Here is a 14,921-nt window from a genome sequence, read left to right on the forward strand (position 1 = left end):
GAAAGGGTTCAAGTTCTGGAGTGAAAACATGCTTTGTGAAATGATGGATCTGAGTTTTCTGTATATGTAAGACTTATTTCTTTGTGATAGGAGACGATTTCTTATGTTGCTTAAAATGCGTATATTAAATAAAATGCTCAGATTATTTTGATTTTAAGAAAGGTGTTACCATGAGCATGTTAAGTCTGTGTTTTACTTTGTAAAGTATAGAGACCATTTCCTCCAGGTGAAGAAAGCTGTCTGAAGATGATTCTTTTTCATGATAATTTATTCACACTTAGCCTATATGTCTTTTAGACTCTATTTTTGCTTTTGTTCTCATCTTCACCTTCTAGGTAGAAAGTCTGGTGTATTAGCTGTGAAAATTCTAGAGCTGCATGAGGAATGCACTATCCAAGTCGCCATGTGTGAGCAGTTATCAGGGCTGCAGGCCGACAGCCCTTCTCAAGGTGGGGCCGCCAGGACTAGCCTGAAGGTTCTTTTCACCAAGGAGACTGCACGCTGCCTCAGGGGACGTCCACAAGACATCGTCCACATCTACCCTCCTTGGTGAGTGAAAGGAACCGATCCCAGCAGTCACCAACTATGAGTTTGTCTGAAAAGACATTTTTATCAGGAACATTTTTGTCACTTGATTATACAGTAATGCCAGGGGAAGGGAGCCAGTATTCAACATAGATTTTATGTAACAGATGCTCTGAACTTTTTCTGACGGCTCGTTTGTACTTCTGGCAGGAAATTTTTGATAATTGTGGAGGACTGGGGGGGAGGTGGTGAGGAAGAAACAACCACATCAAAATTTCTGCCTAAGTGGTGTGTTACAAAATCTGGCTGTTTCTGTTTTTATCTTTCTTAGAAATATAATTTTAGTAAGAGGCATTATGTTGACAACAGGGTAATACTACACATTAATTTAACATTTCTTTGATAATTACTTTAGGGGATAAAAGCATAAATTAAGACATAATAGGGTTTGATCTTCAGAAATCTAAGTGGCCATTAGTGGATCAGAAATTACTTTTAAGGATACTGTGTTTCCTTCTCTGTGGGATGTTAGTTTTTAACCACAAAAAGAAGTAACTCTTATTACTTCTGAGGGAAAATTTTAGCAGCCTTGTTTTAAGGGCTAACTATGCATTTTATTAGCGGTTTTTAAGTTTCACTCATCTGTTAAATTCTTAGGCTTGAAGTCAACTTACAGGTCTTTAAGATCTCTTTGTTGTGTCCATAGTGAGTGATCGTCAGCTCTAATTAAATTCTTCCACTAACAGGCTGAGGATATCAGAGGGTAACTTGCATTATTTTATTTTATTTAAATTTCTAATACCTTTGTGTTAATCAGTATGAAATACATATAGGATCATATACAGATTATGAGTATACATTTCATCAAGTAATCACAAAGCAAATACATAATTTCTGTCTAGTCCAAGAAATAGAATGTAGTCTGTACCTGGGACCACCCTATCTTCTCCCATTACCTCCCTCTCCCTCCTGCCCCAGGTGGCCATTATCCTGACCTCTGATGCAGTAGATGCCTTCAGATGTTTGAGAACATGATATAAATAGAACCATACAGTAATCATACAATATGCATTCTCTTTTGCCTGACTACTTTCACTTAATATTATGCTTGCAAGATTCCTTAGTTTTGTTGCATTTGGTGATTTGTTCATTTTCATTGCTGTATAGTATTCCGTTCTATTAATTTATGCACTTGATGAATCTGTTCTTTTGTTGACAGATAGTTGATTATCTTCAGTTTGAGGATATAATGAATAATGTTGTAATTACCACCTGTCACTCTGTGTATCTTACTCAAGAATACAGTGCCATTAATTATCTTTTCTCCAAAATTTCCTATCATTCTAATTTTTTTTAGTGGGAGTCCACTGGTCTATCATCTAAGTGGCCACCCAGTTCTTTTTTTTGGGGGGGTGGAGGTAACTAGGTTTATTTATTATTTTTTAATTTCTTATTTTTTTAATGGAGGTACTAGGGATTGAACTCAGGACCTCAAGCATGCTAAGCAGGCACTCTACCACTGAGCTATATCCTTACCCCCAATCATTCTATTTTTTTTTAATCATACTGAAATTTTCTAAACATTCATCTTGACCATATATCAGCTTCCTGTTGGCTCATTCTTCTTTCCTTTGTAACAGAATGCCTTGAGGGGTTGCTAAATGACTATGTGAATGTGGGACTCTTTCTTGGGCTCATGAGAAGTAAAATTAGATCAAGCTTATCTGCAAAGACTTATTTATTAATTTTTATTGAGATATGGTTGATTTACAATGTTGTTTTTTCTGGTGTACAACATAGTGTTTCAGTCATATATATACATATATGTATTCTTTTCCATTACAGGTTACTATAAGATATTGAATATAGTTCCCTGTGCTATACAGTAGGTCCTTGTTGTTTATCTGTTTTATATATAGTAGTTTGTATCTGCTAATCCCAAACTCCTATTTATCCCTTCCGCTCTTCCCCTTTCATAACCGTAAGTTTGCTTTCCATGTTGGTGAGTCTGTTTTGCAAATAAGTTCATTTATGTCATTTTTTAGATTCCACATATAAGTGATGTCATATGATATTTATTTTTCTCTGTTTGACCTATTTCACTTAGTATGATAATCTCTAGGTCCATCCATGTTGCTGCAGATGGCAATATTTCATTCTTTTTTATGGCTGAGTAGTATTCCATTGTATATACATACCACATCTTCTTTATCCAGTCATCTGTTGATGGACATTTAGGTTGCTTCCATGTCTTGGGTATTGTAAGTAGTACTGCAAAGATTTATATTTACAAAAAAAATTTACAAATTCTCCTGACTCCTTAGATCTTACAGGTGCATGAGTTATTATCATTTGACTTTGGGGTGTTTTTAGGTCTGGGTCTTAAAGGCAACTCCCTTGGTGGTTGCTTCTTTCATTCTTTTAAGGAATAACATGGAATTCATTGTACAGTGCTATATACAGAGCTTGTTATTTCTAAACTTGATTTGAATATTTTCTTTTTCTCCTTAAGTGTTTTGTTTTCATTCTTTGAGGACTTTTGCTCTATATATGGAATATAGGTTATAAAATAAGAGTGAAAGTAAATCCTGTATTTGCCCATTTTAATAAGTGAAATCATACTGTTTTTATATACTGTGCCATCCAATGGAAAATAAATTTGCCTTCTAGGAAGACAGTTTGGAAGGCTTTTGTTAACAAAGCCAGATGGCACCAGATATTAGTGCTATCTTTAACAATTTTAGCAAATCCATGGAAGTGAAAATATTTGAAATATTTTTAATGTGATCAATTTCTCTGGAGTCCTTATGCCCTAATTTCTCAAAACAATCATCTCAAAAGGAGGAAACAGATATGTAAATACATGTAATAAATGCACATGAAAATTTATTCTTACAAGTACTAAAGATATAAAGCAAGATACTTTAGCAAAAATTTTAAAATATTCATCATTCCCAAATGTTGGGGGGAGTGAAGTTGGTTCCCTCTTTGGCAGTATGTCACAAACATTAATGTGAACACACTTTGATGTAGAACTTATGCTACTAGGACTTTATACTATAAATATACTCAAATATGTACAAAAGATATTGCCATAAATGTTTTGCCTAAAAACCTTAAAATCTAAAACTAACCTGAAGAGCCTTTAACATGGGATAGACGTAATAAATGAGTTACCGTACATCTCTGTAGTGTGTGGTAATTTAACATAGTGATAGAGAATGTATTTCCATTCATAGAAGCACATCTAGATCCCAAAGAAGATACATAAACAACCAATTAATACATGAAAAGATGCTCAGTATCATTAGTAATTAGGGTAATGCAGATCAAAACCACAATGAGATACCCCTTCATACCTACCAGGATGGCTCTGATCAGAAACCATGGGAAATAACAAGTGTTAAAGAGGATGTAAAGGAATTGGAACTCTTGTGCAGTGCTGGTAGAAATTTTAAAAGGTATAGCTGCTGTGGAAAATAGTTTGGCTCTTCCTGAAAAGGTTAAACTCAGTATTACCATATAATCCAGCAATTCCACTCTTAAGTGTGTATCCAAAAGTACTGAAAATAGGGACACAAGCAGATACTTGTATATCAGTGTTCATAGCAGCATTATTCACGATAGGCAAAAGGGGGAAACAACCCAAGTATCTGTCATTAGAGGAATAGGTAAACAAAATGAGTATAAATACACACACACACACACACACACACACACATACAGAAATATTATGCATCCTCAGAAAGGAATGAAATTCTGATATATGCTACAACGTGGATGGACCTTGAAAACATTGTGCTTAATGAAAAAAGCCAGACACACAAAAAAGCAAATATTATTTGATTCCACTTACATGAGTTACCTAAAATGGGCAAATTCATAGAGACAGAAGGTGGAGTAGAGATTACTGAGGAGTGAGGGGAGTGGAGAATTACTGTTTGGTAAGTACATAGTTTCTGTTTGGAATAGTGATAAAGTTCTTGAAATAGTGGTGATTGTTAACATTATGCCTAATGACTTAATGCCACTGAAGTGTCTGCTTAAAAAATGGTTAAATGGTAAAAATCTGTGTTATTTGTGTATATATATTTATTTTACCACAATAAAAACAAATACAGAATGAGGAGAGAGCAATTAAGAGAGCCAATCATTCTCAGGTGTTTGTTCCATTTTACAAGTGAGTCATCTAACCAGAATTCATACTTCTGTAGTACACATGTGGATGTGGGGCATACTGTATCTGTAGGTATGTAAACCAATTTAAATAGAATCTTTAGTAAAATTTAGTTTGATGTTAACATTAAGGATGAGTATATTGATAGAGGTCACATCATCCCTTTGTTGCAAGGTCCAATTCTATCAGTTCACAAGAGTCCAAAATTCCAGCGATGTCCCAACCAATTAATTCATCATTAAACTTCTAAATGGTACAAGAGGGAGAATTGCTAACGTTTACATGAGTGTTAACTATATGCCAGGTACAGTGCTCGATTCCTGAGTCTCAGGTAAACTCACAGTAGCCCTTTAGGGTTGTTACTCTTTGTCTTCTTCGTATTCTTTACCAAGAAGCCTAAGCATAAAGATTCACTGGCAGTAACCGGCAGTGCTCAGTAAGACTATTAGCAAGCCCACGTTCTGTCTCACAAGGCCAGGACTCTGCAGGAAGATGTGCATAAGGACTAGGAACAAGTGCTGAGTGGGGTTGTCCCTCTGAGGAGAGGCTGGGATGGTGGGCTCTCACCTTGCAGTGTCCAGGTGTGAGGCTAAGGAAGCCTTGATGGACAGCTGTCATTGACCTGACCTAGACCACAGACACTGTTATGACCAGTGACAGGGTGGCAGCAGAGGGAGGGATTGTGACTGCGATCCAGGGAATGTTGCTGGTTAAGGGTCTCACGGGACCAAGGAGAAATGTTGATTCTTAGATTTGAGGGAACTTGATGAAAAGAGTATTGAATTGCACTTGACGGAGTTTAAGGCCAAACACATTTCCAGTCATTTTTTTTTTACTGTTCATTTGTGACATGACAGGTGATACCTGCTGTGCTTTCCCACAAAGTGGCTAAAGATAAATGGTAATAAATAAAATGGCCCATTACGAACCCGACTATTTCCACATATATTTCTCTGTGACACAAAAGTATAATTATAATTTTATAGCTCAGAGGCTTCAGCTTCACACATGATTGGATATGACAGTTATGGAAAACTCAAGTGAAAATTCTGTAGAGAACTGGAAGTAACTTTGTAGAGTATTATAGGTGTTAAAGGATTGAGTTCAACACTGCTTACCAAGATAACCTGAGTAGGGTAAACTAGGGGAAGTCCTAGGGAAGAGATGGACTGTGGACTTGTATCTGAGGGGTATGATTCACCAAGGTCAGAGGACACTGTACTTCTTCTGTCTAGAGTGAGGTTGACTCATTTCAGAGAAGCTAGATGTCACTGATCTCCATATGAGCGATTTTGATCCAGCAGCGCAAGCAGCTACTTGCAGAGACATGAGCCGGTTTCGGTCTCACTTTGAAGCCTGTTGGAATATTTCAGTTAAAGCAGTAAACTGATGGTTAAATATTAAACATTACTGAATGAATGGAATGCTTCATGCCTAATGCAGCCTCCCAGTTGGCCCGTGGGTACTCTTATCACAAAAGTAAAGATTGGAAAAGCAAACAGAAAGTTTCACTGTTTAGAACATTTCTGCTTTCTGGCCGTACTCTTCCAGGGGTGGGATGTTAGCACAGCCCCTAAGTTCCTGGCCTGTGAGCTCCTAGACAGAGAGGGTGTGACAGGTGTCACTCCACTGCTTTCCCAATGCTTCTCTCTGTAAGAACACTGCTTAGCACACAAATTCTTCCAGATATGCAAACACATTGTGACCCATCAGGTTAATAATATCAATGAACACAAATATTATATTTTATGATATAATATAGATTTATTCTTGCTTAAAAGGCATTGGAAACAATCATGTTCTCCGACTTCTAGAAGTTCAAATCATGGAATCATAACATGCTGTGCCCACACATACCCCAGCCAGAATAAAGAAGTTTTTCCTAATTTTACTAACTAATATTTTCTTTTTTTCTTTTCAACATATTGGTAATCTGTGAAATAAAGGCAAAGGTCAGAATAGAGGTGACCTTTGGCTGGTCTTGTTCTCAAAATGATGATGACTTACTGTGGCCACCGAGGGTCCACACTGCTTCCCCCTCTTTGTGAGCACTGTTCTTTCTCACTCGAGTGGCTTTTCATATCCCCCTGGTCCACATGACAAAACCCGCACCTCTCCTGCCCCTTCTCTGTGTGGCTTTTTTTGCCACCTTCTTCCCAACTCAAGGCTCGCCAGGTTGCTTTCTCCTGTGTGCCCCTTGTGCCTTTCACATGCCTGTGCTATAGCACAATTAACAGAAAGTCACCCGCAGTCACCCTCCTGTATCTCCTCCTACACTGTGAGCTTCTTGATGGCAGGGCTAGTATGGTTAGTGGTGAAAGTGGAAATTGTCTTTGCAAGTATGACCATTGGTCTCTGTGTTTCCCCAGAAAATCTTTAAATTAGATAATCCACTTATTTTTGAGGAATCAGAAATGGGAGTGGGAATATGTGTACTAGTATTTGTAGCTTTGAAAACACAGTTTATTAGAGCCTCCTACCCAGCTGAGATAAATATGCTTGAGAGATTTATGGTGTCTTGTCTTATGTTTAAGTCTTTATTTTGAGTTTATTTTTTTGTGTGGTATGAGAGAGTGTTCTAACTTCATTGATTTACATGCGGCTGTCCAGTTTTCCCAACACCACTTGCTGAAGAGACTATCTTTTCTCTACTGTGTATTCTTGCCTCCTTTGTCAAAGATTAATTGACCATAAATCTGTGTGTTTATTTCTGGGCTCTCTGTACTATTCCATTGATCCATCCATATCTCTGTTTTTGTGCCAATACCATGCTGTTTTGATTACTGTTGCTCTGTAGTCTTGTCAGAAGTCTGGGAGGGTTATTCTTCCAGCTTCATTCTTTTTCTCCAGTGTTGCTTTGACAATTCTGGGCCTTTTGTGATTCCACATAAATTTTAGGGTTATTTGTTCTAGTTCTGTGAAAAATGTCCTGGGTAATTTGGTAGGGATTGCATTAAATCTGTAGGTTGCTTTTGGTAGTATGGCCATGTTAATGATATTAATTCTTCCAAAACATTTCTGACTTAAATCTTAGCAATGTTTTCCTAGAGCAGTCTACTCAGGCAATAGAATAATTCAGTGAATTTTATCAAATGCATTTTCTGCATTTATTGAGATGATATGATTTTTTGCCTTCATTTTGTAAATGTAGCGTGTCACAAATGGATTTGCAGATCTTGAACTGTACTTGCATCCCTTGGGTCAGTCCCATTTGATCATGGTGTAGAATTCTTTAAAAATATTGTTGAATTCACTTTGCTAATATTTTGTCGAGGACTTTTGCATCTGTGTTCATTGGGGATGTTAGACTGTGGTGTCCTGTCTGGTTTGGGTGTCAGGGAAGTTACGCTACTGATGTACTTTCATTCTTTGTCTCATTGGGCAGGTATTTTTAGAGTGGCGAGTACTGGGGATAAAATCATGTCAGTACCCTAATGGAGCTGCCAGTGACAGTCCTGTGAGCAGCCAGCTACAGCGTGGTGGGTGGAAGAGTGTGCAGAGAGACGACCAGTAGTGCAGAAAGGCAGAGGGAGCCCAGGAAACAGGCAGCCTCAGAAGGATGAGCTGGAGGGTTTTGCTGGAACTGGAGACAGTGAGTAACTGAGGAGAGAGAAGGAGACTGATTATAGAGAGAAAAGTCTGTGGCCGTGGATGAAACTAGCAGCCTCTGGGCCTTGAAGGGCTTGTACTTTGTGCTAGGTACAGACTCAGTCTGGAAGGAGAAGGGGTGGCAGGGCACTTAACCAGGCCTGTGTTTTAGAAAATTCACCAGAAACATAGTGAGGGATTAGTCGGAGCAGGGGTAGGGCCCTGTGGCTGCTGAGGACCACCCTTCTGAGGAGGTTCCTGAGTGAGCAGGTGAAGGGCAGAGAAGCTGGCATGACAGCCACCGAGACAGCAGCAGAGGGGAGAAGCACCTGGGTCCTAGGAGCACCAGGAGGGTGAGGGTGGAAGGGAATCAGCCCTCTCGGCTTGAAAATTTGGGCTCTCCTGCCCTCACGGAGGTGGTGCCTACACGAAAAAGAGAGCAGATGGGACAGGCTCAGGATGGCCTCTGTTCCTGGTGAGCGGGAATCAGCCAGCTGTGCGCTACAGTCAGCTGAGCTGAGGCTGATGAAAAGTGGGGCATCTGAGAGAGGGGCGCCTGAACCGTGCCCACTCAGCTCCATCCCGGCACCTGTAACAAGTGACCATGGACCCGGTGGCTTATGAACAATGGAAATTCGTCTCTCGAGAGTCCTGGAGGCTGGAAGTCCAAGTCAAGGCTTAGCCGATTCAGTGTCTGGTCGGGGTTGCTCCCTGGCTCATAATAGTGGGAACTAACAGCCACTACAGCAGTAGTGTGTGCGCACACGTATTGGGAGCGGGTGACAAAGCAGCTCTGCTGAATGGTTCCCTGTCCGCATATCCAGGTCAGGAGTGCAAAAGTGTCTTGCATATTTCCTGTAAGTCTGAAAATATTCTAGTACAAAATATTGAGGCAGAGAGGCTCCCATAGTTCCAGAAAACAAAGAATGTGACTTAAAAGGAAGTGTGGGAGGCCCAGGGCAGCTGCTCAGAGCAGCTCTCTCTGCTGTTTGTCCTGGTGTTCTCGAAGTCCATAGGGCATGCGCTGGCAGAGATTTAAAGTAATTCTGTGTCAGGGTCTCTGAGCACACAACAGCCTGCAAAGACGCGGAAAGAAACCAGACTACAGGAGGCCAGGCAGTGTGAGAGGAGAAGGCCTCCACCCTTAACCAGTGTGATGCCACCGCTCATCAGTTCCATGTGTCCTCCAAGCCCAAGAGCCCTTGTCCCCTAACCTGAAACACGAGTGGCTCAACCCCTGTGCGTCAGAGTCACCCTCCCTGAGCCACGCTTGCAGAAGCAGGGAGCGATGTGGAAAGAGTGGCCTACGCTGCCCACACACCTAAGTGCTTTCCTCCCACCAAGGCTCTTTTGTCTCCAGAGAGGTTGGTTTTGAAAATCTGTCAGCTCTCATCACTGAGAAACAGGTCAGCTGCAGTGTGGTTTAGCCCTGATGAATTCCCTTCTTGTACCTGGTTACCGGGGAGCAGTGGCTAGTAGAGCACAAATCACAAGTGACAGTTAAGTTCCTGAGTCCTTGCAGACTGTCTCTCCAGGGTGGCTCTGTGGTTCCTTTTCTTTTTCATTTTCACTGTGACTTTTTTACCCCTTGCCTGGGTCATATGGTGACCTCCAGCTGGTTACCTACCCAGTTCTGGGTACTTCTAGGTCCTTTTTTCAAGCCGTTTCGTGCCCTACTGCAGGTGTTGCCGCAGCCTTGATAGAAATTCTGGAAGCATAACTTGGCCTTGATGCTTGTGTGCTCTGAAATCTCAGGGAGTTCCTTGCAGTGCACAACAGTGAGCCAGCCTCTCAGTGTGAAGTGATGACTCCCTCATTCAACTTCCCCAGTGCAGTTTCTGTTGCTCTGCTGCTTGTTCTGTGGCCCAGTTAATGAACCAACTCAGTATTCCTGGTATTTCCCCCTCACTCTGCCTGGAATGTCCTAACTCTGCATTGAAGACATCCTTATGAAGTCTGTCCTGATTCCTTCCATCTGGATGGGCTGTTTGCAGTGTTGAACCCTCTTTGTTTTTTAAAACCAGTGCCTCTCATATAGCACGTGCCATGGTCTCCTGAATATGAGTTTTACATAGGTTTGTCCTGTCCTCCTGCTTTACAGATTGCCAGCAGTTTAGAAGCAAGAACTGTGTACGCGTCACAAATCTTCAGTTATAGAATTTGCTATAATTTGGAATGACACTGTAGAAAGACTCACTTAATTCATGTAGGTTTCAGGTGGTTTACTACCTTTCGACCTATAAACCAACAAGAAAGTCAGAGTTAATGCCACAGATACCACTATTAGCTATTTTAAGATATTATTTAAATAGATTTTAAAAAATATATTTCCTGGGAAACATTTAAGAAAGAAAATTAACAGTATAGGAGTCAAAAATTAGGTTGTCCTTTTAAGTACTGTACTGTATTTTTAATATTTCAGGATCAAATAAGAAAGTGTTAAGCATAACCAATTCTTAATAGCAGTTTTAAGAAGACTTGCCTTTCTCTTCTCAACATTTTTAAGGCCTATGTATTTTCTCAGTATTACTATAAACTAAAAGGTGAAAATTGTGGTACTGGTCCTGGGAGCAGAGGCCTGGAGCCTGACAGAGGCCAGCAGGCCCAACGACCTGCCCAGTCAGTGCAGGAGGGACAGAAAAGGCAAGGAAATCTCATTGTGTTTTTCCTCGTTGGATTTAAAAACGGTCCTTCTAGTGACAACTCCTTAAGAATATGTTTTCATGTAGGAGTTGGTATTTTTAGGATTTTGGTGTTTTTATGTCATTATTGTGATAAGATTTTGGCTGTTTAGTAGATCGATGTTTACTATCTGAAGTTAACAGCAAAAACAAGTCTTTTTTTTCCCTCAAGTTAACATAAAGCTTCATTAGTTATTAAGTAGAACATCCTTTTATAAAGCAATTTAATATTCCCGTCACAAAGCAGAACGGGGAGGAATATATCACGGAAACATTCTTTAAAACTTAATTTTGGAACCGAATACAGAAAATGGAAAATTGTGTGTGATACATGTGTGTCTTGTAGTCACCTTTTGGGTAATTCTAATCAGCATCCCCAAATTTGAGAACGATTTTACCCAAGTTCTTCTAGGCTAGCTGTAATTTCCTTCTCTGCCTGGCTACCAGGGAGGTAGTGAAAAAAATCTTCCAAATACAAGAAGTTATAAATGGGTTCTATCCAGGGTTTCCATTATGAGATAGAGCCATCCCAAGGAATCTGTAAGCAATTGTATTTCAGTGGCAATATTTTTCTACAGTTACTGTTTGGAGTCTTATCTTTCTATCTTGTATGTGTATTATGTAGACCAAGGATGTGATCAAAATAGATAACATGGTAGCAACACCATCATCAAGCACTGTGCACTTTAGAGCTGACGTTAACTACAAGCATTCTTATAAATGTATATTTAAATGTATCAAGGAATTGACCTGGCTTTTACTAAATGAGCATTTTACTATATTGTATCCAGGTCAGTTGGAACTCAGCATATTGGGAACTTCACCTCACTTTCTTTCCCTGTCGATGGTATGGGCATCATTCAAAAGCATTTCAGTAAAACTAGGTATAATCCATAGAGGTATATGACAACTTCTTCTTTTAAAATTAAGACATAATTAGCTACCATTCAAGTCACCATTTTGAAGTCTACAGTGGTTTTTTAATATGTTTACAGAGTTGTATGACCATCACTGCAATCCGTTTTAGAAAGTTTTCATCACCCTGAAGAGAAATCTCATCCCCAGTGGCAGTCACTGTTCTTTCCCCCAAGACTTCAGCACTAGACAACCATCTGTCTATGAATGTGCCTATATTGGAAATTTCATATAAATGCAGTCATTCAGTGTATGGTCTTATTTAAATAGCTTCCTTCATTTAGCATAGGAGCAAGGTTCATCCTTGTTGAAGCATATGTCAATACTTCATTCCTTTTTATGGCCAAATAATACTTCATTATATGCATATACCACACTTTGTTTATCCATTCATCTGTTGATGGACATTTTCGTCATTTTTATTTTTGAGTATTATGAATAATGCTGCTATGAATATTTGTTTACGTGTTTTTATGTGGACATACGGTTTCATTTCCCTTGAGTTTATACCTAGATGAAGTAGAATTGCTAGGTCATCTGGTAATTCTCTGTTTCACATTTTGAAGATCTACCAAATGATTTTCCACAATGGCTGCACCGTTATACACCTGACCAGCAGTGAATGAGTGTACCAGTTTCTCTGCAACCACACCAACACGTTACTATCTTTTGACAATAATCATCGTATTAAATATGAAGTAGTATTTTGTTGTAGTTTTGATTTGTATTTCCCAGTGACTAATGATTTTGAGTATCTTTCCATGTGCTTCTTTGTCACTTGTGTATCTTCTTTGGAGAAATCCCTATTCATAATGTCCTTTGCCTATTTTTAGTTGGGTTACTTATCTTTTTATTATTGAGTTGAGAGTTCTCTATGTATTCTGCATTCAAGTCTCTTATTAGACATATGTTTTAAAAGTATTTTCTCTCATTTTTTTGTGTTGTCTTTTCACTTTATGGTGTTCTTTGAAGCAAAAAATGTTTTGAATTTTGATGACATCCAATTTATTTTTTTTTTCCTGTCACTTGTTCTTTTGGTATCATATCTAACATGACATAGCAGACATACTCATTCTTTTGCCAGTGGATATCCAATTATCCCACACCAATTTTTGAAAAGTTAATATTCTTTCCCTGTTGAATTTTCTTGGTACCCTTGTTGAAAATCCATTGACCATAAATATGGATCATTTCTATTGAGTTACATTCCTTTCTTATGCCACTGTTAATCTATTTGTTTGTCTTTATTCCAGTACCACTCTGTTTTGATTACTGTAGCTTTGTAGGATGCTTTGAAGTCAGAAATTGTGAGTCCTCCAACTTTGTTGTTCATTTTCAGTATTGTTTGATGATTGTATGTCCCTTTACCTCCATATGAATTTTAGAATCAACTTATTGGTTTCTACCAAAAGGCTGGATAGGTTTTTGATAAAACATTGTGTTGAATCTTTAGGTCAATTTGGAGAGCGTTGCTGTCTTAACAATATTAAGTCTTCCTATTTATGAATATGAATGTCTTTCCATGTACTTAAAAATTCTTTAATTTGTCTTAACAGTCCTTTGTAGTTTTCAGAATACAGGTTTTGCACTTTCTTCAATTTATTCCTAAATACTTTACTTTTTGATGCCATTTTAAATAAATTTTTTATTTTTCATTTCAGTTTCACATTGTCCATTAGTATTATATAGAAGTACAGTTTTTTAAAATTCATCTTGTATCCTGTAAGCTTGGTGAACTCATTTATGACTCTTAATAGTTTTTTAGAGGATTTCTTAGAATATACAAAATTATACAAGATTATGTCATCTTCAACCAGAGAGTTTTACTTCTTTCTTTCTAATCTGGATCCCTTTCTTTCTTTCTTTCTTTTTTCCCTCCATAACTTCCTTGACCAGAACCTCTACTGCAGTGTTGAGTGGAAGACACCGTTGTCCTTTTCTGGGTCTTAAGACGAAAGTACTCACCATTAAATATGATGTTAGTCATAGTATTTTTATAGATGCTGTTTATCAGATTGAGGAAGTTCTCTTATTCCTGGTTTATTGAGTGTTTTCATCAGGAAACGTGTTGGATTTGGTCAAATGCCTTTTTTGTGTCTATTGAGATGATTGTGTAGTTTTTGTATTTTATTCTTTTGGTGTGGTTGTGTTACATTTATTGATCTTTCAGATGTTAAAGCAACATAGCTTTCCTGAGATAAATCCCACTTATTTCATGGTGTATAATTCTTTTAATATGTTGTTGAATTCAGTTTGCTCATATTTTGCCAAGCAGTTTTGCATCTATATTCATAGGTAATATTGGTCTATATTTTTCTCTTATTGAAATGTCTTTAATTTTGGGATGAGGTTACCATGGCCCTTATGGCCTAGGAAACGCCCATGCAGGCCCCCAGGCTCTGGGGAGGGGGGGGAGACACCATGGTTATTAAGAAATAAGGTAATATTTCAGAATTTGCTGTGTGTTGGACAATGTTCTGTGCTCCCTTAAGCCACTTCATTTATTTCAGAATTCTATGAAGTAAATATATAAATTAAACTATTTTACAGGAGAGTAATTGTGGCAAGTAGATTTCAAATTTCCAGTCTTACTTCATACAAGGAAAAATGAAGTTTTGAAGTGAAATAGAAGATTAAATTTTCTTACCTTTAGGAAGTGCTTTTTACTCTGGGAAATGATGGAGTCAGTTTCTGTAGGGTCACATTTCAGTGGTAGGTGTCTACTGGCCCCGTAGAATGAATTGGGAAGTATTCCCTAATCTCTCATTTAGGGCAGAGTTAGTAAGGGTTGGTATTAATTCCTCTTTAAACATTTGGTACAATTTACCAGTGAATCCATCTGGGTCTGGGCTTTTGTTTGTGGAAGCTTTAAAATTACTGACTCATCTCCTTGTTTGTTACAGGTCTATTCAAATTTTCTGTTTCTACCTGTAAGTTGTGGTAATTTGTGTCTTTCTAGGAATTTGTTCATATTGTTTCATGTATCTAATTTGTTGGTACAGTTGTTCATGTCCTTCCCTTCAAGTATTCCTATA

General features: G+C 38.5%; 1 protein-coding gene across 4 annotated transcripts in view; it reads left to right on the forward strand.

The window, feature by feature from the left end:
- The window catches only part of SPIDR (scaffold protein involved in DNA repair), a 258,048-nt gene that overhangs the window by 107,080 nt on the left and 136,047 nt on the right, over nt 1-14,921 (forward strand). For all 4 annotated transcript variants that reach the window (XM_074355057.1, XM_074355055.1, XM_074355056.1 and 1 more), the window contains exon 8: nt 336-549. In XM_074355057.1, the coding sequence (XP_074211158.1) occupies nt 336-549 (214 nt within the window). The remainder of the gene's footprint in view (nt 1-335; nt 550-14,921) is intronic.

The sequence above is a fragment of the Camelus bactrianus genome, chromosome 29 (genome assembly GCF_048773025.1).
Source record: "Camelus bactrianus isolate YW-2024 breed Bactrian camel chromosome 29, ASM4877302v1, whole genome shotgun sequence".
Taxonomy (NCBI): Eukaryota; Metazoa; Chordata; class Mammalia; order Artiodactyla; family Camelidae; genus Camelus; species Camelus bactrianus.